Below are 23,504 nucleotides of genomic sequence, written 5' to 3'. Positions count from 1 at the left end.
ATGATGATGGTGGTGATGGTGATGATGGTGATGATGGCAATGATGATAACAATGATGATGATGATGAAGCCACAGTAGTTGCAGACACCCCCCAGGGGACCCCAGTGTCTTTCAGATTCAGCGCATCCAAATCAAGACCAACTAGATAGTCTCTAGGGTGTCACCTGCGGAGCTCTACTCCTGGGTCCCTACTCTTTTCTGCCCTAAAACCCTAATGTCATGTTCCTTACCTGACCCAGAAATGTCAAAATTCCTAACTCAAAGTTAGGCCTGGATTGGTGGGCAGTGAAGTATGTGGGGGTTCTGTGGTGGTCCAGTTGGGAGAGGTCGGGAAAAGGTGGCCGATGAGTATTCAAGGAGAGTCTCTGCCCCTGGAAGGGGTGTACCCACTGTTCGGGGTCACACAGACTCACATCTCAGCTCGCAGCATGTCAGCTGCAGCCATGTTGGATGCTGGCCACCTGCAGAGCCTTGTCTGACAGTGTCCCTAGTCCCTAGCTGCCTAGAAGGGCTTTGATTTAAAACAACAAATGGGCCTGTTTTGCCAGAGGTAGTCTCAAGTCATTCTGAGCACCCGCTGAGTCCGAGCTGCCTCAGGGACTCACTCTGTGGGGTGGGGGAGCTGAGCCTAGAGTTTCTCAGAGCACAGCTCTAATCATCTCTCTGCACTGCCAGGTGTGGTTCCAGAACCGAAGAGCCAAATGGAGGAAGAGAGAGAAATGCTGGGGCCGCAGCAGTGTCATGGCTGAGTATGGGCTCTATGGGGCCATGGTTCGGCATTCGATCCCCCTGCCGGAGTCTATCCTCAAGTCTGCCAAGGATGGCATCATGGATTCCTGTGCCCCATGGCTACTGGGTAAGAGCCAGCACCCTCCTTGGGGCCCTGCCCCTCTGGTGAGGACAGCACATGCCCTGGGGGAGGGAGCTGAACACTGGGAAGGGAGCCCTGGACCACAGAGACCCAATGGCAACAAGATCTTCCAAGCAGGCCATCCCATCCTTTGCTCCTAACTATTAGTTGTCAAGACTCCCATTCTGGGGTCACTGACTTCTTTTGTCCTGTGAGCAGGACGTGACCCTTGCCCTAGGGTCTGTCGTCCTTTCTTCCTGACTAGAGGTGGGCTTAGAGTTAATGAAATATCCCCCTTGTGGGTTGAGGGGACCCCTATGTCCCTTTAGCCACCTCTCTAGCTTTGCCCAAGAATTTCTTTGCCCCAAACTCTCCCCATATGCCCTATCCCATCACCTGCCACCCAGGCCAGTGATAACAGCATCTGCTTATCTTGGGGTCCTAAGGCCTGGAATCCTATGACAGGGGGACAAGAAGGTGGGCGGGTTTGATATAGAGAACTCCGCTGAAGGCCTGGTTCCCAGCTGTTGGCCTAAGACTTTAGCTCTGCCAGGCACCCTCCCACCCCCTGACCCCTGTCCAGTTGTGGGACTTGACTGTGGTGTGTGAAGAAAGGCTTTCTGCTCCTCCTTAATTCTGGCCTCTCTCTATCTTTGCTGTTTTCAGTTCAAGATGGCTTTCCCAGGCGCTTTTCTAAACCCGAATACCAACAATTCTTTTTAGGGATGCACAAAAAGTCGCTGGAGGCAGCAGCTGAGTCGGGAAGGAAGCCAGAGGTGGAGCGCCAGGCCCTGCCCAAGCTCGACAAGATGGAGCAGGAGGAACGGGCCCCAGATGCTCAGGCAGCCATCTCCCAGGAGGAACTAAGGGAGAACAGCATTGCGGCCCTCCGAGCCAAAGCTCAGGAGCATAGCACCAAGGTTCTGGGGACTGTATCAGGGCCTGACAGCCTGGCCAGGAATGCTGAGAAGCTAGAAGAGGAGGAAGCCATGGATGAAGACAGGCCAGCAGAGAAGCTCAGCCCCCCGCAGCTGGAGGACATGGCTTAGGTCTAGGGGTGCAGGCCCTGGGACCCCAAGACTCTGTTCCTCTCAGGGCCTGTGGTGCAGGGAATACTCTCTGAGGCAAGGTCAGGCCTAGCTTCTGCCATTCTTCCCAGTACCCAAGGCCCTCAATCACCCTGTCAACTCTAGACATAGGCCTGTTCTGGCCATAGCTTTGGACCATGCTGAGACATCCCGGACCTGTTCCTGACTCTAGCGTCCTCCTCCTCATCCCAACTTCCCTGCCTCTGAAGCCTTCTTGCTACCCCAACATCGAGGCCTTGCTACTCCATCCCTGGGTGACTCTTGGCCGTCCAAGCTTACCCCTTATTCTCTGCTCTCCAGCGCCTTCCTTTCCAGCGTGTCCCCCCCCCTCCCCGGTGTGGACTCCAGCAGCCCGTTGCCACAAGCCCACAGCCTGGCACAGCTGTGACTCGGATTGAGGAACCACACAATTGGCTCTGGTGTCCTGAGCACCCCAGTACTCAGCCCTTCAGTACCCAGTACTCAGCCCTTCAGTACCCAGTACTCAGTACCTCCCTCCCCACTCTCTGCTTCTCGCAAACCTGGACCTCGGGTCCTGCTGTGTGGACGTATTGCTTAGCTGGTCCATGGGAGACCTCTGCATTCTCTGCCCTACCCACTGATGGCCAGATTCAAGGCTCCACAGGGCAAGTCTGAGCCGCTCCCCAACCCTGTCTCCTGCCATACCCCATTTGCCCTGTAGGTTCCTCCTTGGCAGAAGTGGGCAATTCCACATGGATCGGCCCTGTACCCTGAGGGAGGGGCCCCTTCTCACCAATGCTGTGGCTCACTGTATGACTGGGGAGCCCAAACCCTTTCCCAGAGCTCTTGCGCCCCAGGGCCTGTGCTCCTGAAGCATTTGGACTCTTCTGCCTCTGACTTCGGCTTGCTGTTTAAGGCCTCCTGCCCCTAGAGCTCCTTGTAGCCCAGCGGTTCTCAACCTTCCTAGTGCTGCGACCCTCTAATATGGTTCCTCATGCTGTGCTGACCACCAACCATAAAATTACTACATCGCTACTTCATAATCGTGACTTTGCTGCTGTTACGAGCTGTCATGTAAATATCGGATATGCAGGATGTCTGCTATGTGCCCCCCCCCCGCCAAAAGGGGGTTGTGACCCACAGGTTGAAAACTGCTATCATAGCCCACGGGTTCACACGTGCCTGCTTTGGAGAAACCTAGTGCAGCAGCTTGGAAGCCACAGGCATGGCCTCACCTTTACCTAGGCATTCCTGAAAGGCCAAACCTAAAGCAGATGTGTGACAAGGAAGGTACAGGGAAAAGCTCAAAGAAAAACAGGGCAGGGGTCAGTGGGAAAGCTGTGCTAAGCCACAGCCACTCATGGCTCTGTGCCGGCTGCATGCCCACACGCATGTCCGTAGAGAAGGGACGCTGCTGGACTGAGGGACGTCTTCCTATAGAGGGCGGAGCTGTCCATACCGATAGCCTCTTTGCAGATGTCTGCCCACCTGTCGTTACCTGATGACGTGGCTACCTGGCCTTCAGGAGCCCTCTGCTCCTGGATTCCCAGGTCAATCACAAGACCCCCTTCACCCTGTGAAGTACCTACCCCACTCAACTCTGCAGGGACCGTTTCACAAGAAAGGCCTGAGGTAGCGAGTTGTGATTTTAGAGCTGTTTCGACAGTTGGTTTCCTCTTCGTTCCGTTCCTAGAACCCTCCTGTTTCCAAGTTCTTGTCTTCTTCTGGCTTGAGATGTTCAGACTCTAGCTCTGGTGTGTAAATAATGTACAAAGCTTGAGAAGGAAGAAACTGGATATTGAGGTGTTTGAAACACTGAACTGTCATAACTTTTAGATATTCAAAGCATAATTTCTGTGCTGTTTTCTGTAAAGACACAAGCAAGAATAAAATACATGCAAAGACTGCTGGAAATGGGTCCGGGAGCCTTTTCTAGGTGGGGTCAGTTGCTTGCATGTGTGTGGGTAGGTGGCCTAAAAAGTAAATCCACAAAGATTTTTAGGTTCAAACTAGGTTCCCTCTTCCGAAATTACTCCAGACTTTGGCCAGGCATCATGACATTCAACTTTAATCCCAGCACTTGGGAGACAGAGGCAGGAGGATCTCTACGGGATTTAGGCCAGCTTGCCTTACACAGTGAGTTCCAGGACAGCCAGGACTATAGAGAGAGAGACACTGTTTCAAAACAAAAACAAAACCACAGAACAAATTACCCCAGACTTCAAGGAATAACTGGCTTGCCTCTCAATGCTGAGCTCATACCACATTTGAGTGACATTTGTCACTGTGTTGTGAGACCATTCTCTATTGCAAGCCCAATTTCTATCTCCTGGGTTATCACCTACACGCCCCTGCTAGGGCCCCATACAGAAATAAGACGTTACCTCCTCCCTCTGGTACTTCTTTCTAATCAAGCCTATTTCTCTGAAGATACCCACAGGCCACAGCCTCGCTTTGTTTAGCACACCCCTGTGTACTTGTATGTGTCACCTTCAACCTAAACAGGGGCAGATAGAAAAGCTAAATGTATCAGATGATGCTAAGTCTCTCCCAAGAGGAAGGGGGACCAAACAGATGACTCAGCCATTGAAAGTGCTCTGGTTCTAGGAGCCCAGAGTTCAGATGTCAGCAGCCAGATAACAAGCCACGTGTCCTGCAAAGTACCTGTAATTTGACACTCTCTTCAGGCCTCTGTGCCCAAAGGGTATGAGCAACACCCCCCCCCCCCACACACACACACAATCTTTAAAAGAGGAGCAGGGGAGTGAAGAAGAAACAGTTCCCAGAAGGTGCATGAAATTGCCTGTAGACAGCTGTGACCCACAACTCGATGATGTCCTGGACAGAATTACAAGAGGAGAGGGCGCAGCGAGCAGACTAGATAAGGTGGCATTTGGGCTCAAGAAATCTCATAAGATTGTTTCAAATTGGCTCAGGCCGTGGAACTCCCCGGCAGGAGAGACTGCTGACAGTCCATCAAGATGACTGACAGGAGGCAGAAGCCTTCATAGCCCAAGCGGACCCAGATGTATTCTCCCCAACCTGGAGCCTGAGGGTAGACAGGGTGTTAACTTTTCAGACAGAGGACCTGAAAGAAAACGGGGAGGACTACAGTCTGATGCTGGAGACAGTCTTAGTTTCAGTACACGTAACAAAGAAAGAAAATGATCCAGGGAAGGTTGTCTGAGTTTAGGAAAACATGATCAGAAAAACAAACAAACAAACATGTAAATAAGTGCCATTTAGCACACACTAAATATTAACAGATCAGCCCTTTCCCAGAACTTTCTCAGGACAGTCCAATTGAAACACAATTGCCTAATGCTTGCTATAGTTTCTACCTGGGAAAGCATGAAAGCAAGGCAGAAAGCCATATCCAGATCCAGGGTACAGTGACCAAATTGGACTCTATAGCTATGTTCTGGTATCCAAAAAGAACAAACACACCTTACAAATTGAATGTTCTGGAAGGGAGAAGGAAGGACCCTGGAAAAAGTCCCACAAAACCACCACACCAAGGTCTGAGCTCCGAGGGTACCCTTAGCAGCCGCTCCATCCCTAAGTGGATCTGGGTGACAGATAACTGGGACACCCGTGATGCTTGGGAGATGCTGGCGATCCTGTTGGACAATCACCGTGGGCCTGGGCAGAGGCAGGGGCATGGATGCTATCAATCAACAGGAGTTGGGGGGCTGGCTACTGGTCTTCGGATAAGCAGTATCGGAAAAGCAGGGCAGGAAGGGCAGATGGCCAAGCCCAGTCAGGGCAGAATGAAGAGAACTACTGCCCAGGCACAGACCCTTTAACTCCACCCCTGGAAGACCCACTGGTTACCCACAGAAAGCTTCATGCTTCAGGAAGTGCACGGAAGTAATAAAAAAAGGGCAAGGAGGGACTGATTGATGAGGCCTATCCAAGCTGCTGCACAGGCCTGGCAGGGATAGATGAGGAGGAGGCTGGTTGGGGGCGGGGGATAGGGAAGAAGCAGGAACCCCTGAGGCCTGTGGCTTGGAGAAAGCAGCAGTAACAGGAGAGACTGTGTCTGTGTCTGAGGCTACTCCGCTTCATTCTGGCTGGCCTCTCCAGCCTTCTGTGCCACCTGCAAACCCCTGCCGCCCCCACCGTGGCCTCAGGGCCTTTCTCTTGGTCCATGAGAGGTGCAGTGTTTTGCCTTCCCAGACACCCCTGGGGCGCTGCACCTGGCCCATCAGTTATTAGTAAGGAGGCATACAGGCACCGGATGTCAATGCCTGAAATGGCTGTGGTGAGGGGTGTTGGGAACGCTGGACCTCAATTCTCAAGGAAGGCCAGGTGTGGCGGAGACCACTGTAACCCAGCACACAGCAGGCAACACCTTTGTATTAGAACCTGTCCCCAACCCTGTCTCTAATCTAAGTCTCTGATGGCCACGTTAGTCACCTGACACCTTCTGGTCAAAAAGCCAGTGGCCTCGTCTGTCTGCAGGCCTCCCTGCCCTCCTCAGAATGATGAGGTAGGTGGCTTTGTATTAAGCTGCAGAGGACACAAGCTGTCCTGAAGTACGTCGGATGGACATTTCTCCTCTGTGGTGTTTCGAAGGAGAAAGGCCCCCGCATATATTTGGATGCTTGGTCCCCAGTGGTTTTTGGATTAGGAGGTGGGGGCCTTGCTGGAGGAGGTGTGCTAGAAGGTTTCAAAAGCCCATGCCAGGCTCAATCTGTCTGTCTGTCTCTGTCTGTCTGTCTGCCTTCTGCTTGTGGATCAGATGTAAACTCTCAGCTGTTGCTGCAGCTCCATTCCTGCCTGCTACCATGCTCCTTGCCACGAAACTTGTTCTCCGACACTGCAAGCAAGCCTCCAATTAAATGCTCTCTTTTATGGAACTCACCCTGTAGAACAGGCTGGCCTCGAACTCAGAGATCTGCCTGCCTCAGCCTCCTGAGTGCTGGGTTTAAAGTCGTGAGCCACCACCTCCCAGCATCCTCTTGTTTTGGTTTGGGGCTTCTCCAAGCCTGGGGGAGGGGAGTTGCCCAAGGTGATCATGAGGGACTCAGAGGCAAATCAAAGCTTATCGTCAGTCCTGATGGGTGAAGCAGAGCAGGTTTGTGTGTGGTGCTAGGGATCAAATTCAGGGTCAGAACCTGCTCAGAAGCAGAAGTGGTTCACAAAAAGGAGCTTAGTGGCTCGGAGAGATGGCTCTGTGGTCAAGGGCACCTGCTGTTCTTCCAGAGGACCTAGATCAGTTCCTAGCACGTATCAGGTGGTTCATAATCTCCTGTAAGTCCAGCTCCAGGGCATCTGGTGTCCTCTCTGGCCTCCGAGGGCACCATGTACACATAGCATACACTCAACACACACACACACACACACACACACACACACACACACACACACACCTTTAAAAAAAGTGCCTCAGTGGGCTGGAGAGATGGCTCAGAGGTTAAGAACACTCACTGTTCTTCCAAAGGTCCTGAGTTCAATTCACAGCAACCACATGGTGACTCATAACCATTTATAGGAGGATCTGGTGTGCAGGCAGAATGTTGTATAAATAATAAATAAATCTTTAAAAAAAAAAAGTGGCTCAGCTCAGTGAAATTGCAGTGACACAGGAGTCAGATGGACAAACCAAGAAACCATTAAGACAGGTGCTGAGCTGAACAGTAAGAGACATAGAATATGTCAACTTCTTCTTCAAAGAGTTCTTTCACCCATATCCCATGGCTTTGTTCCCATAAAGTGCTATGGTTCAGCAATAAGTCTGCCCATGGTTTCCATGTGTGCCAAAGGAACAAGTCTCTGTGAAGGGGTAGGTGTGGACAAGAAAGACAAGGCAGGGAACAAACCTTTGAGCCAGGCACAGAGTCCTCCCTCATCTGGGGATTCCTATGCCTATGCCCAGGGGTAATAATCTTCCATGGAAACAGTGCTGCCCAAAGATGGGAAGACTGTCAGGACGGATCCAAAAGATGTGAGGTTAATAGATGCAAAGTCTTACCTTCAATTTCCCAAGTATGGTGGACCCTTCTGCCATGATACCACCTCCCAGGGCCCTTGTAAAGGTCTAAGGAGATGCTGACAAACACACACACATGCAACCAACTTTTCTTTTTCTTTTTTTTTTTTTTAAAGGTCCCATCCAGGTTGGTCATGGTGGCACAAGCCTTTAATATCAGCACTCAGGAGGTAGAGGCAGACAGATCTCTGAGTTCAAGGCCAGAACTGGCCAAAATATTGGACTATTCTGGTGTAAATAGTGAATTCCAGATTAGCCAAGGCTACATAGTGAGACCCTGCCTCACAAAACAAAACAAAAAGCTGGGTGATGATGCATACCTTTAATTTTAGCACTCGGGAGACAGAGGCAGGCAGATCTTTGAGTTCTAGGCCGGCCTGGTAAATAGAGTAAGTTCCAGGATAGTCAGGGCTACACAGTGAAACCCTGTCTTGAAAAACAATAAATATATAAATAATTTTAAATAAAATAAAGAACATCCCAACCCCCAGCACTGTGACCACACACACACACACACACACACACACACACACACACACACACACACTACAGAAATCTGGCAAAAGGAAAAAAAAGGCTTTGGGCTCCATAACTTTATGCTTTCTGGGTTTGCCTATTTAATGTATAGGGGTCTTTTTCTGTGACCCAGATGAGTCTTAAACTCATGATCCTGTCTATGTTACCATCCTTTTGAGATTACAGGTGTTTACCACCACACTTGGCTTAATTTTTTTTTCTCATTCCTTAATACCGATTTGTCTGTGGGGAAAACAAAACCAAAACAAAACCCACCGCCTTTATTTCAGCCTGTGTGGTGGTTTGAATAGGTTTGGCCCCCAAAAGACTCATGCATTTGAATGCTTGGCCCACAGGGAGCAGCACTATTAGGAGGTGTGGCCTTGTTGGAGGAAGTGTGGGGGCGGGCTTTGAGGTTTTATATGCTCAAGCTATGCCCAGTGTGGCAATACAGTCTCCTGCTGCCTGAGGATCAAGATGTAGAACTCAGGGCTCCTCCAGCACCCTGTCTGTCTGCACACTGCCATGCTTCCCGCCGTGATAATGGACTAAACCTCAGAAACTATGAGCCAGTCCCAATTAAATGTTTTCCTTTATAACAACAGCTGCCTTGGTCTTTCCAGCAATGAAACCCTAACTGAGATGGCTAGTAAGAAGGAAGGGGTTATTTTCTTCTGCGTTAGATATAAAGATAAGAGGGGGTGGGGTAGTGTGTGTGTAATAAAGTTTAGTGACAGGGCGCTTGGCTAGGATTCATAAGGCTGTAGGTTCAATCCCCAGCAATGAAACAAACAAACAAAAGATAACAAAGGGTCCCAAGGGTCAGTGGTTCAGGCACTGGCCACACTCTCTGCCCTCTCCAGGCCATCTGGTGGACAGGAGGGACACAGATTGAGTGGAAAGGCATGGTAGGCGTAGGCAGGAGGGTGTACCTTCAAACCTTCAAGCACAGGTCTGGAGACTCAATCAAAAAGATCACTCTACAGTGGAAGAAAAAAAAAACCCCACACATTTAAAATATTTATTCTTTATTTAAAAACTTACAAAATTTAAATGGTAAATTCAAGTTTAAAAAAATCTATCAGTGTGGAATTTCGCCAGCTTTCTTGAGTCCCATAGCTCTTCCCACTCTGACCCTTCGCTTCTTACAGTTCATTTAGTTTTCTTCAGCAAAAATCATGGCAGCAGCACTGGGGAGGAGGCCTTAGTGCTCCCCGAAGGGCCACCCCTGGGCAGGGCCCGAGGCTGCTGCTAGGGTTCCTGTGTAGGACCTGAGATGAACCTGAGGCTCCTTCCTGCCCCAGTCTTCCTTGTCTGTTCCGGGCACCGTGGGCCTGCCCAGAGCTCAGCTGTCCTGGTGTGTTCCCGGGCATGGCTTCATTCCTCTTTGATTCTGGTCAGTTCCCACCTTCCTCCTCCATACAGTTTCAGAACCCAGGAGTGAAACTGCAAGACACCCAACGCCTCATGTTTGAGGGGCCTCTGGTCCCAGCCAGGCCCCGCCTTTGGGTTTTTTGGGTACCTTCTCGAGGCTGGGCCGATGTCCCACGCTGACGAACGTCATCCCCAGTTGCTGGCCGATTCGATAAAGCTCGCTCTCCACTTCCTCTGTTAGGGCGCTGGTGGCCTCATCCAGCACTGACGGCAACACGTGGTGGCAAGGATCACAGACCTGCCCTTCCCCCGTCACTCCTCCAACCCATGATCACCCCGAGGGTGTGGAGGACTGATACAGGACCCCTGCTTCAGGGAGACAGTCATCCAAGAGAGCCATGCCAGGATAGAGAGAGCACCCGTGAGCATGGCTCGGGTTTCTCAGCTGCACCCCAAGACTGAACAACCCGGGACTGCCAAGGCTGTGTCTTCAGAAGAGTCCATACCTACTACATCTGCATACCCCTGCCAGGCACAGCTCGAGGGATACCCCTCATCTCTGGCAGACTCCCAAGAGCTACATTCACAATACCTCTAACGGAGGCTACCATGGCAGGGAGCTTGCTATTGGGCGCTTACAGTCTCGGGACTATGCCAAGATGGCACGCTCTGCCATCACAGGCAGGGGACACAGGGGTGCCCAGCCGTGCACAGGTGGGCATGGCTGGCCCTGAACTCACGCTGCGGGTACCTGTGAGCACACACAGCGCCCGGCACGCGCACCCACGGCGTACACCTCACCTGCGTACTTTGGCTGCAGGTAGAAGAGGCGGGCGAATGACAGCCTTTGCATTTCCCCTGGGGACAGGACATCATACCTAGAAAAAGCAGCGAGCAGTGAAACCTGCAGGGAGGCAGCAGCATGGCTTTTGCCAAGATTAGGTCCTGAAAGACTCCAGTTCATTACAGAGGCTGGCCCTGGGACAGAGGCCCTCCCCCTAACCCACATGATAGGAGAGGCCCAAACTACGCCTGAGAGGCTGATCTCGAACTGGTGGGCCAGCCCAAAGCCTGGCTGTTGGAGTCAGGAGCCATTCTATCCCTGCAAAGGCCCCATGGGGGAGCTGCCCGGAATAGCTCGTCCTTACCAGTTCCAGTCGACCTGCTGGTCCAGACCTCCTGCCCTCGCCACCAAGCTGGACTGGAACAGACAGAGGGCACAAAGTCCACACAAGCGTCCGCCCGTGTTTTCTGCAGGCCTAGCTCCCCGCCTTCAAATGTTTCTGTGACAGACGCCGCAGTGGCGTGCCCTGGTGGGTGTTGTCACCCACACTGCTTAGGCTGGCTAGAGTACTGGGACAAGAAAAAGCAGACCGACTCCAGGGGCCCAGCAACTACCTGTGGCGGGGCTCTCAGGCAGACCTGAGTCCTCAGGGCCCCTGTCCCACTCACCAGGCCTGCCAACTCCAAGAACCTCACGATCCTCTCATCATCGGTAGAACCTGCAACACAGAGGCTTCTTCAGCTCGTCAGGGCCTCAGGCTGGCCGGGGTGGACAGCACGCATCACGGCAGGGGCAGACTCCCAGAACAAACCTGAGGGCATAGGGCCTGCGAAGGGAAGACCTGCTTCCCTTCCCCAGCGGGTGTCTCTCCTCAGGAAAGGAAGACAGGACAAAGAGAGGACCCCAGAATACTGAGCAATTTAATAAGGCCCAGCCTGAAACCAGCGGCCTCGGTAGATCGACAACTAAGATGAGAGCCAGGAGCTGAGGAGGGGCAGCTCACCTGAGTCAGGGTAGATCTCCTTCAGGGGATAGATCACCTGAAAGCAAGAGCATCGCTGGCTAAGGCAGGTAAGGAGAGACAGCTGTACTCGGCTCCACCATTAGCATCCTTAGGAACCACCCACAGAAGCCAGGCCCCTCCCACCTGAGCAGAATCGGGACCCGCCTGTGGGTTTAGTAGGAGATATAGGTGCAGCCAATGGGCAACAGCAACCTTCAGGAATGTGTTGCGAGAGTCTTGGAGCCTCCTGAGGGCAAACTTCAGTGCCCAACAAACACATGGGGGCACTGGCTAGACACCCTAGGAAGTGGGTGTGAGTTCAGCCATAAATACTGCACAGTGTGTTCTCAGAACCTGGGAATTCGAAGGCACTGGCATTTTACTGCCCCTATCCTTCTAGGGCGAGGCCGGTGACACTGCTAGAAGCCCTAGCTGTAGGCGGGAGGCATGAGGTTGGAGGAGCGGACCCCTGACCCTGCTGACCTGCTCCCGAAGTGTCCCATCAGTGAAGAATGGCTTCTGTGGCAGGAACAGCACCCCGTGGGGCCCAAAATCAGCCAGCATCTGCACTGAGCCTGCGGGGCCCACAGAAGCCTCCATTGAGAGACCTCCAGAGGAAGTTAACTGCCTCTTCTCCCCATCTCACCCTCCCCCACCACACTGCCCACCCAGGGCCAAGGCCGCATTGGAGGCAGGGAGGGCTGGCTCACCCTTCTCGCTCTCCCACAGGCCTCCCAGCACCCGCAGGAGGGAGGTCTTGCCGGTGCCCGTGTTCCCTGTGACGAGCAGGCTCTGGCCCTCACAGATCTTCAGGCTCAGGTCCTTGATGAGGGGCTTGTCTGAGGAGGGGGCCAAGACCGAAACCCGATCAAGCAGAAAAGCTGTGTCTGATGGTTCTGCTGTCGGCCACCCTGAGGCCCTGGGGGCAGAGAAGGGAGGTGGGAAGACAGGCCATGTGAGTAGGACAAGGCGAGTGCTGGCCTAGAGGGATCACCTTTGTCTCAGGGGCCTTAGGGCCTTAAGTAGGCCCTTCAAAGCATACACAGATGTTTTCAGTCCTCCTGCCCCGGAGTGTAAAAGCATGTGGAGAAGGGGTAATGTTAAAATGAGGCTGTTACAGTGGACCCCGGGGACAGGGCAATGCACAGGGACCAAGTGAGGAGAAACATGGAAGTGACCCTCTGTGAGCCAAGGAGAGCTGCCTTGGGGGAACAGCCTCACCAACTCTAAGTTACACCTTGAGTTCCTAGTTTGCAGAACCGTGGGAAACTTCCTTTCAGTTAAGCCAGGCTGTGGTATATTGGCATTGCAGCCTAACATGGCAATGGAGCTGGAGCACTGTATGTATTTATTATTTGTATAGCATTCTGCCTGCATGTGTCCCTGTGCACCAGCAGGGGGCACCAGCTCTCACCATATGGTATGAGCTACCATGTGGTTGCTGGGAATCCAACTCGGGACCTTTGGAAAAACAGCCAGTGTTCTTAAACTTCTGAGCCATCTCTCCAGCCCTTCCCTATAGATACTAACCAGTCTTGGCACCCATGAATGGTAAATGTTGACCAGCTTGGCACATAAAGGAAACCAGCTCAGTGGCCAAGTGACTTGCCCCGGGCTATACAGCTTCATTCTTATATTTGTGGGGGTTTTATTTGTCTTGTTTATTTTCTTTTTTTTTTTTGTTGTTGTTTTTGAGACAAGATCTCACTGTGTAGCCTTGGCTCTCCTAGAACTGCTGTGTGGACCAGGCTGGCCTCGAACTCAGAGATCCTCCTGCCTCAGCCTCCTGAATGCTGGGATTGGAGGCGTGGGTCACACTCAGCCATAGTCCATTTCTGAAAGCTTCCTAAGTGGCCACCATCCAAACACTGTCCAAGGACGATATCTAATCTTTACTTCTGAGGAGGAAGATCTCTTTAGAGGCAAAGAAAATGACACCCAGAACACTTAAGTAATTTGCCGACAAGATGGACCAGGATGCCGGGTGTGGTAGCAAATGTCTTTAACCCTACCCACCACTGGGTGGGGGGGGAGGCAGAGGCAGGCGGATCTCTGTGAGTTCTACAGAGGCCAGCGTGTTCTACAGGCTGAGTTTCAGGACAGCTAGAGCTACACAGAGAAACCCTGTCTCAAAGGACGAACAAAAGACAAAAGAGAAGAAGGGCGCAGGACCACAGAAGACACACTAGGAAGAAGAGATAAGGAGTGAGCCGTTTAGACTTTTTTTTTTTTAATTTTAAAAAACATTATTTTTTGTTCTGTGTGGCACATGCAGGCGTGTGTACATGTGTGTGTTGACATGTGATACCAGCGGTCATGGCAAAGGTGCTCCTTCTCTGTGAAAGGGTCTCTCCCTGAATCTGGACCTCACTGATTTCCAAGGCTGAGTAGATACTGAACCCTTGGGATCTGCCTGTTCTCAACCATCCTGCCTTAGCCTTATGGGCACACACTGCCATCCTTGGCTTCTGTGTGGTTGCTAGAGACTCAATTATAATGCACTTGACCTAACATGGAGGTTGCTCCCACCCACTCCTTATAACCCTGCTACCAAGCTGGGAGGAGGGGTTCCGGGTTCAAGCCAGCTGGTGATCACTGCGTTCCTACACCTGCACTCTGGCTCCGTACTCACTTGCACAAATCCCACTCATTGTCGCTGAGGGTCTCACAGTCTTGTGATTTTTGGGACATGTCCAGCAGGACCTCCTGAAGTTCTCCAATCCTGGGCAAGAAAGAAGAAAGACCCTAAGATGGGTTCCGGAATTCCGGTGAAGGGGAAACCCCTTCCTGTCTCATGCCCACAGTGGGATTCTGTCCTCTCCCTGTTAAGCATTTTCCAGTGGCGCGCGCTCTGCTCACCTGTGCGTGTAGCCGGCCACGTCTGAGAGCGTGGTGGACAGGTCGATGAGCTGGGTGAAGCAATTGATGAGGTAGATGCACACGAAGGCATTCTGGTCAGGGCGGACAGCGGTGAGTGGAGGCCCCAGGCGCCGGGCCACAGTCTAAGGGTTTATCAAGATGGAACCTCACCTTGCTGACCAGGGTGCTGAGCTCTGTGGGGCTCAGGTCTCCATAGACCCCACTGAAAATGGGGATCGCGATGACTACGTAACTCAGAATGCTGCCCAGATAGTCAAAGGTGTTGATACCGACTGTAGGAGACAGATTTCATGAGACCCAGGACACACTCACGTGTTCTGCAGAGGACACAACCCTCAGGACGGGGAGCCGTGAGCCAAGTAAGGTCACGTTCCGTCCAGATCTTCATTCCCCTAGGATATCCACAGCAAAGGCAAATGCTCCCCCTGGTTTTTCAGTAAATGTGAATCGCTAACTGGACCGCTCCCATCCCCCGGTGCCAGCTCCCAGGGCCCCTTTGCCTACTGTACAGCCAGAGCTCCCTGGACATCAGCTCTCTCTGGGTCTGAAGGAGTCTCTGCAGCCTGCGGTCTGTCCTCATGTGCTCCACCAGCCCAGCTCTGATGGAAAAGGGTGGGGTGTCCACAGGATCTGCAGGGACTCCGTGGGGCTGGGACACCTCTGCTCCCACTACAGCCCCCTTTAGAGGCCACGCCCGTCCAAATGATCCTAGCCTCAGACTCGTTCTTCCATAAGCACACAGCTTGAGCCCCATGGTCCACTCTGTGGTCAGGAACTCAAGTTGGCCAGGGATGGTTCAAATCCAAAGCTCTGGCTGGTTTCAACTAAAATAACAGTTACTTAAGCTTCTAACACCCTTTTTCTTACTTTAAAACTGAACTAGTAACATAGTAAGTTAGAATGTGATTTAAGAGTTCCGTTGAGGGCTGGAGAGATGGCTCACAGGTTGAGAGCACTGGCTGCTCTTCCAGAGGTCCTGAGTTCAATTCCCAGCAACCACATGGTGGCTCTCAACCATCTACAATGAGATCTGGTGTCCTCTTCTAGCCTGCAGGTGTACATGCTGGCTGAACAATGTATATATAACTTTTTTTAAAGTTCCATTGAAGGGTACTGAAGAGATGGCTCAGCACTTGTTGCTCTTACTGAGCACCCGGGTTCAATTCCCAGCATGCACATGGCAGCTCACAACTGCTTGTAACTCTAGCTCTACGAGATCTGACAGCCTCTTCTATGGGCACTAACGTGGTGCAAAGAAATACATTCGAGCAAAGCACTCATGATCATAAAATAAGTAAATCTTGGAAAAACTTAGCCCAGTGTATTGGTGCACGCCTATAATTCCAGCACTCGGGAAGCAGAGGCAAGCAGATCTCTATGAGTTGGAGACCGGCCTGTTTACAGAGTGGGTTCCAGGGCAGCCAGGGACACACAGGGAGACAGTATTTTTGCTTATTTGTTTTGTTTTGCTTTTTAAAAAACAAAAAACAAAACAACAAAAGCAACAAGTGCTCTTACCCATTACAGAGCCAGGGGCCAGAGGGCTGTTAGCAATTACTAAGAGCACTTGCTGCTCTTCCAGGGCATGCTGTCCCAGAACCCACATCAGGCAGCTCACAACTGCTCATATCTCCAGCTTCGGGGGACCTCATCAATGCCCTCTCCTGACCCCTGATGACAGCAGCAGGCACACACACACACAGACACACACACAAATAAAGTAAATACAAATTAAAACAAATAAATAAATTTAAAAGAATTAAAGGCAATTGCATTTAAAGGGGTGTGTGTGTCCCTCTTTGTTTGTTTGTTTGTTTGTTTTTGAGACAGTATCATGAAACCAATCCAGCCCTTAACCTTCTATGTATCGAAGGATGACCTTGAATTCCCTCTACCTCCTAAATGGTAGGTCTACAGACATGTGGTACCACACGGGTTTTATGGTACTGGGATGGAAACTAGGGACTCAGTCATGCTAGGCAAGCATTCTACCAGTGGAACAACACCTCTGGCCCTCGAGCTTTTTAATATAAAGTGCCACACACATGAGGGAGCCTCCATAAATGAGAGCCATTATTATTGTTTTCCTATTAGTGCTGGGGTCTACAGAGCTCAGAAAAGTGTGCCTGCTAGGCAAGTGATTTACCACTGAGCTACACCCCAACCTCAAGAGCTACCACTATCAAACAAACGAAATGGAGCATTCATTCCGGGGCAGACTCCATGCCGGCAATCAGCCAGCACTGACGTAGATAAACAGTTCTGTCTTGAAGGAACTCAGAGGACAGGTGGCCTTACCACATTCTTCACTAACCACTACGAATATGGAGGACCAAATGCATCCTCAGGACTATGGCAACAAACAGGCATGCCCGCTAAGGGAGTCTAGGGCATCTCTCCGGAGGTGGTAACTTAAGGCTTCAGGAACATGCAGAACTCGGCAGGAGGGCCCGTCTGCAGCTCTAAGAGCTAACCTGGCCGAACCTGCAGCAGCGGAGGCCGTGGAACCCAAAGCAAATGCATCCGTGGGCACACCCCGCCACCAGACTCCAGCTCAGATTCTTTTCAGATGGTCTCACTCTGTAGCCCTGGCTGGCCTGAGCTCACTATGTACATCAGGTTGGCCTTGAACACACAGAGATCTGCCTGCTTCTGTCTCCTGAGTGGTGGGGTTAGAGGTGTGAGGCACCATGGCCATCTGGCTCATCTCTGACTCATAGGGTTCCTGGTGTCTCAGTGTGGAGACGACTGCTAAGTGCAAAGGAGCTAGGGCTATTTATTAAATTCACCCCAGAAACAGGGAACCCGAGGAATAATTCAATTCTTAAATAGCCTATGCTACCAGCCCAAACACCGACACCAGGACCTGCCCTGGTGCAGGAGAGGAGAGACTTCACAAGGCTGAAACGCCAGGCCCCTGGCTCCAGCAAGGGTGGGGAGCAGGTATGGCCTTCTGTGTGGAGCCTGTCCCCCTACCCCACCCCGCCATGCTACAGAGACAAAAAGAAGCTATTTCAGACAAGAAAGGGGACTAAGGCAAGAGCTCAATCAAGATGAAGCTACGCACTCATTTTGTTCCTTGGGCCATTTTAAGGCCCTGTGTTAGGCCACTGAGACTAGGCCATCAGAAGCAGTCCCCATACCTAAGGACAGTGAGAAAGGTGGGAGAGGGTCCCGGCAAAGTGTGATGAGCTCTACAGCGCCAAGAAGGCTGTAGACTTTATCTCTGCTTTTCTGCTGCTAACTGTGGCCAGAAGGAAGAAGGGCTTTCTCCGCCAGACTCACCTGTAGAAAGCAGCAGGCTCGGCGTTCACTCGAATCTGCATGTGTTTGAACCTGGACAGACAGAAGGGAAATGTGTGCCCTGGGGAGCCCTGGATGGGGAGGAAGCCCGCCCACTCCCACATCACACTGAGCCCAGCTCCATCTCAACACCCTAGCTGCCTTTCCCTGGACTGTCAAGAGGCTCAAGGCTTGGGTGGGGCAGCAGCTCTGTGCTGACATCAGCTTTCTGGAATGGGACAGGTGCATTCTTGCCTACGGGGCCACCTCCCCCAGGCCTAGCTCAACCGAGGCAAGATGCACAGGGCAGGGGTGGGATTTGATCAGCTCCTGGCCCAAGAGACAGGGCAATTAGACCATGAACATGTGCAAAGGCCCCCAGAAGACGCTGGTGATAGCCAACCCACACCTTTCTCACTGTTTTACATGCATCATCCCCTTAATTCCCACAGTTCTTTCAACAGACAAGCATATCGTTCACTCCAGAAATGAGGGAACAGAAACCTCGAGAGGCACATGACAGCTGTTCCTCCATGAGATCAGTACAGTCTCACCCCGCCCCTCAACCTTCAGCAAGAAGACACACCTAAAATCCCCCTCCAGCTTCTCCTGCTGCACCAGCTTCGTCACGATGGGACCCATCAAAGTTTTGTTCACCATGGTACCCAGGATGAAATATCCAAAGATGCACAAAGGCCCAAGCCAGCCTGTGCTGAAAGGCAGAGGGAAAGGGAGGGAGAGAGAGGTTATGGGTGAACCTCACTCCTGCCTCATCCCTGTCGGGTAGCCCTTGTTCCATCACTGTGACGCCTGACACCTGCCTAAAGCTACTGAGCCCGGATCGCTGTCAGTGAACTATCACAGGACTGGAGAGGGGGCAGGGTCATGAGCACGGGAGCTAGGAAGTCTCACTGGGGTGCAGGTGGGAAAGATGAGCCTCCCTTGGACCCTGACCTGCCCTCCGTGTGGGGGACTCAGGGTAAACACCAGGCTGGGGAGGAGGATGGCCCTGGAGGGAGAGCCTGCACCTTTGGAAGCACTGGTACGTGTAGTAGGCGAGAGTGAAGGGGGAGATGATGAGCTTGCTGGTCACACTGCTCAGCTGCCGGCAGAACCGCTCCACGTCCTGGCTGATTCGCTGGTCCCTATAGCCAACAACACAGAGAGGCTAAGCCCAGCGAGCTGGGGACCTCCACTTCTAACCTTGACTTACATGGACCCAGACAACTAGTCCTTAGGCTCCGACCAGGATTCTAGAGATCTCGAAGGCCCCACCTCACCACCAGAACCACACTGACTCCTATTCCCAGCGGGAGACATTGGACAGGCCCCATGCCTGACAGGAACGGGGTTATTCCCTCCTCACTACAGCCATTGAGACGGGAACTCTTCTGATCTTCACTGTACAGGAGAGGAATGTGGAGCTTAGGGGCTGAACGTAAGGGGCTGGGAGGTGATAGGACAGGCAGCTGAATCCCAGACAGCACCAGTAATTTTCTTTTTCTTCTGCCCTGCCTCCCTGGCTGCACAGCCCGGCGAGGATGCTTCACTTGCCTCATTCCAACTCAAGATAGGGAATGGACTAAAGAGAACTGCTCCCGACTGCCTTCTTTCAGCTCCCTACTCTCAGCCCCATGGCCTTGCGACAGAACATCTTCCCTCCACAGCTCTGGCTAGGGGTCTGCAGGGCTAAGGTACTCGGATGGGCCACTCAGCAGGCGGCAAGGACTGAGAGGGATGCCTACGGGTTATCAACGTCGTCCCGCAGCACGTTGAGGGTGTAGTACACGCGGGCCCGGAAGTACAGGCGGTGTAGGTGTTCCGTGAGGTCCTTCCGCCAGCTCACGTACAGCAGGTTGCAGGTGAACTGGTCAAAGCTCTTCAGCTGTGCGAGGGAGGAAGGCAGGGCAGAGGGAGGGGAGGAAGAGATGGCTTTCGGTAAGACTAGGTTCAAAGCTCAGAGCTGGCAGGAGCTTCCGCTGATGGGGCAGAATCCGCTCTCATCACTTCAGTGCGTTTCCCTCTTAAGGCTTCAAGTCACGAGATTTCCCTTCCCTGTTCATCAAATGCCTACTCCTTCAACATCCTCAAGGAGGCAAGCCCCTCAAGTCCCTTCCTGCAGTCCATGTCTCACACTGGGAGCAGAGGAGCCTCGGGAGGCAGGGAACCATATGGCTTGCTTCATTTATGGTCTTCCTTCTCTGTCCCCAAGCATGGAAGAGACCTCCACTTGTCTTAGGTTTTACTGACTGAAAGCACACACATTAGGACAAGAAAGGGCAACCCCAAGGAACTCCCAGACAGAGGTCGTCAGGCTGGTAGAGCCTTGACTCGTCACCTGCCATTTCTGAAGAGCCTCACGCTAAGCATTAGGGAAATGACAAGGAGTTCGCAATCCTGCCAATGATTAGAGGACAACAAGGGTGTGCTGAGAGTGGCAGCAACTGCCAACTCAAAAAGCAAGCACACACAGAGAAAGGGTTGAATTTGACAGGGGAAACAAGAAGAAAGTTGAGCAAGACTCAAGGGAGGTGCCGATAAAGAGATCTTGAAACACAAGTAGGCTGTTGCCAACTCAAGGAGTGGAAGGCAGCACTGGAAAAGAAAAAAGCATGTGAGAAGGCTGCAGGCATGGCACCACTCTGGGCTGAGTGACAGCCTCAGCTGACAGAGAAGTAGCAGCTCTCTGGCTGCAGATCCTGGGGTTAAAGTGTTCTTAGCAACCGGAAGTGAGAGTTCTGGGAGGGGAAGGGACCTTGACTATTTCTACTGTACGTTAAGCCAGAAGGTTCATCCTAAGTAGGCCAGCAAGGCCCTACCTCGGGTTCTGACCTTCAGGGAAAACATAGCTCTAATTCCCAGAAGGCAACAGAAACACACCCAGAGCTTCGTTCCTGCTTCCTGAACACTAAGTTCCAGCAGGCATCCCACTAGAAGACCGGAGAAGGGGGCCCCACAGGGAAAAGGCGAGTCCTTACGGTGGAGTTGAGGACAATGAGCACCACGGCTAGGAAAGTCAGTGCCTTAAATCCATCCAGGTCTTTGTTTCCCAGGACCCCGTAATACTGACTGGGGATCAAGCCAACTTGGTAGATCACCAGTTGCTCTGTGGGGAGGGAGAGGAGCCAGAAATCAAAGGGGAAAGTAAAGACATTTCCTCCAGCCATAAACAAGAAAAGGAATCCCAGACCCAGGCTCCTCCCCAGCCCCCAGAACCCATTCACTCACCCAGGAGGGCCATACACAAGAGCGTCATGAACATTAAGACATTTTTTGATAACCAAGAAGGAAAGAACACCTTCTGTATCCTCAGGAACCGCTGGACAAGTTGCAGATCTAACCTGGGCCTGCAGAAATCAGGACAGGAAGGGAAGGCTCAGGGGACAGTTGAGCCTTACAGGAGGTAGGGAGCTGAGTTTCATTGTTCTGCAGAGGGTCCAGGCTTTGCACAAAGAATGACGAACAAATGCGGAAGATGGTAGGACAGAGGAGATCAGTGCGAAAGTGATACTGCTAATGTCGCAAATGATAATATATGTATACTTTAATGAAGATACCTTGATAATGATGGAGTGGGAAAACTGCTCTCAAATAAGACTCCAGACCTGCCAACTATACAGAATTAAATTGCTGGGCTTAATGTAGAATTAAGTTATTTTACTCCACACAACGCCAAGGAGTTTGGTTAAACGAGAGAAGGCATTTACAGAGTGAAATTTATAAGGAACTACAATCTGGAACATGCAAAGAATTTCTGCAATTCAGGATGCTTCTTTTTTTCTTTTCTTTTTCTTCTTTTTGTTTTGTTTTGTCTTGTTTTGTTTTTCAAGACACAGTTTTTCTGTGTAGCCCTGGCTGTCCTGGAACTAGCTTTGTAGACCAGACTGGCCTTGAACTCACAGAGATCTGCCTGCCTCTGCCTCCCAAGTGCTGGGATTAAAAGCATGGACCACCTCCAAGTCAGGATATTTCATAGGAAAGTGGGGAAAAGATATAAACAGGCAGTGTATAAAAGGGAAAAGCCACAGATCAAACAAATGTATTAAATTAGCACAATGTGAGTGACAAGATGTCTCAGTGTTTGTCTCTAAGGCCTGAATTCCACTCCCAGATCCCACTGTGGAAGGAATCAATTCCTAAAATTTGTTTCCTGACCTTCATACTTGTGTCATGACACACACATCACACATACACATGCATGCACAAGCATACACACACTAATAGAATAAAAATAAATCCAGCACAGTAGAATACTATCTTACACACATCAGATTGATACCTATTAGGAAAAGAAAAACTAAACGGTATTGTTAGATATATAGGAAACCAGAACCTTTCTATATTGCTGTCAGGAAGTTTAAACTGGTTGTGACCACTCCAAAAGCTTGTAGAATTAAGTACGGCTCAGCATCCTATCTCAAGGTGAATAATCTAGAGAAAAATCACGGTATCTACCAAGAGACAACGGCGGGAATATTCATTACAGTATATTTTGTGGCGCTTTAAATACTGGAAACAATCTAGGCACCCATTACCAGGGAAATAAACAAAATAGGGTTACCGGGGTGACACCAGATCACATTCCGAAGTGAAAACTCATAGCATGGATGACCTCAAAAACCCAATGCTCAGTTTGAAAAGCTCCCCCCGCCCCGTTTTCAAAAATCACAACATATTACTTACATGAAATAAAAACAAATATATATTTTAAGGTAACGTGACAATTAACGTAAGGGGGTCTGAAAAAATTAAATGTACAGAGGAGGGTGTGAGAGGAGCGGATTGGGACTGAGAATGCGAACCAAGGAAGAAAGATGCCGAAAGAGGGGGTGTCCCGCTTGGTACCAAGAATGAGGCGGTGTCAACACTGTCCCGTGCAGTCGGGGTTCCAAAGGGCGGAGAACTGAAAGGACAGTAGCGAGGAAGGACCCTGCGGGGGCGCCAGGACGGCAGCCCGTCCCCCCCCTGCCCAGGCGGGGCATCCCTTCCAACCCGGACGTCCTCACTAGTCCTGCTCACCTGGTGCCAGCTCGGGCCGTGGGCCCCGGCGCCGCCATGACCCGGGATGCGACAGGCAAGGCAGTGGGGTCAGCGCGCTCGCTGCCTGTCCCGGGCAGAGTCCGCAGAGCTCGGGGCCCCGCCCGGGGGGAGAGGGGCGGGACTCCGGCGGCCACAGAGACGCGGTGGATAGAGCGGCACCGCGGCCGCTCCCGGAAGCACAGGCTCTCCGGAAAGAGCAAGAGCGTTAACCGGAGTTTACGGAGCCGCCCGGGCGGCTAGAGCGTCCCCTCTGGGTCTGGGAGGTCTCTCTTGACAACCGGTAGCTCGGAATGTCACTTTTTCTCCCAGAGAAGCCAGAGCGATCTTTAATTTGCTTAATTGGTTAATTAAAAATTACATATCTATTTAGAGTGCGTGTGTGTGTGTGTGTGTGTGTGTGTGTGTGTGTGTGTGTGTGTTCACGGGAACTGCGAGCCAGGGCACAAGTGTGGAAGTCAGAGGACAACTTTGGGGAGTCAGTTTTCTCCTTCATGGTGCTCCCAGGGAGCAAACTCAGGCTGTCAGGATTGGCAGCAAGAACCTTCATCGGGTGAGCCAGCTCCCTGGTCTCAGCACGACTTAGATGATTTTTTAAAAAAATATACTTTGTGCTCGTGGATGTTTTGCCTGCTTGTATATCTGAGTACCACGTGAGTGCCTCGTGCTTGTAGAGACCAGAAGAGGGCATCCGGAGTTCCCGGAGCAGCAAGGGCTTTTAACCGCTGAGCCAT

The 23,504-nt window shown here is 51.7% G+C and overlaps 2 protein-coding genes across 3 annotated transcripts in view; one reads left to right on the top strand and one right to left on the bottom strand.

Moving 5' to 3' along the window:
• Window positions 1-1,899, top strand: part of Vsx2 (visual system homeobox 2) — a 20,855-nt gene extending 18,956 nt beyond the window's left edge. Inside the window, exons 4-5 of the mRNA XM_055593236.1 lie at window positions 676-856; window positions 1,574-1,899. Coding sequence (XP_055449211.1) covers window positions 676-856; window positions 1,574-1,899 — 507 coding nt within the window. The remainder of the gene's footprint in view (window positions 1-675; window positions 857-1,573) is intronic.
• A 7,522-nt stretch (window positions 1,900-9,421) lies between these two features.
• Abcd4 (ATP binding cassette subfamily D member 4) lies at window positions 9,422-22,869 on the bottom strand. Of its 2 annotated transcripts, XM_055592934.1 has the most exons (19): window positions 22,753-22,869; window positions 20,962-21,080; window positions 20,712-20,839; window positions 19,479-19,618; window positions 18,762-18,878; window positions 18,320-18,445; window positions 17,737-17,787; window positions 14,956-15,050; window positions 14,602-14,723; window positions 14,431-14,522; window positions 14,204-14,293; window positions 12,282-12,490; window positions 12,055-12,146; window positions 11,572-11,608; window positions 11,237-11,286; window positions 10,933-10,985; window positions 10,586-10,662; window positions 9,933-10,048; window positions 9,422-9,856 (listed from the first exon to the last, which is right to left on the bottom strand). In XM_055592934.1, exons 1-19 carry the CDS (start codon window positions 22,788-22,790, stop codon window positions 9,788-9,790), a joined length of 1,821 nt encoding a protein of 606 aa, XP_055448909.1. In that variant the 5' UTR covers window positions 22,791-22,869; the 3' UTR covers window positions 9,422-9,787. The 2 variants fall into 2 exon arrangements, with proteins under 2 accessions (XP_055448909.1, XP_055448910.1); XM_055592935.1 differs by lacking the exons at window positions 19,479-19,618; window positions 20,712-20,839; window positions 20,962-21,080; window positions 22,753-22,869 and having other exon boundaries at window positions 18,320-18,440; window positions 18,762-18,835.
• Between the last annotated feature and the right edge of the window lie 635 nt (window positions 22,870-23,504).

The sequence above is a fragment of the Psammomys obesus genome, unplaced genomic scaffold (genome assembly GCF_907164565.1).
Source record: "Psammomys obesus unplaced genomic scaffold, mPsaObe1.curated_primary_1811, whole genome shotgun sequence".
Classification (NCBI taxonomy): Eukaryota; Metazoa; Chordata; class Mammalia; order Rodentia; family Muridae; genus Psammomys; species Psammomys obesus.
This window is presented reverse-complemented; position numbering and strand designations above follow the sequence as displayed.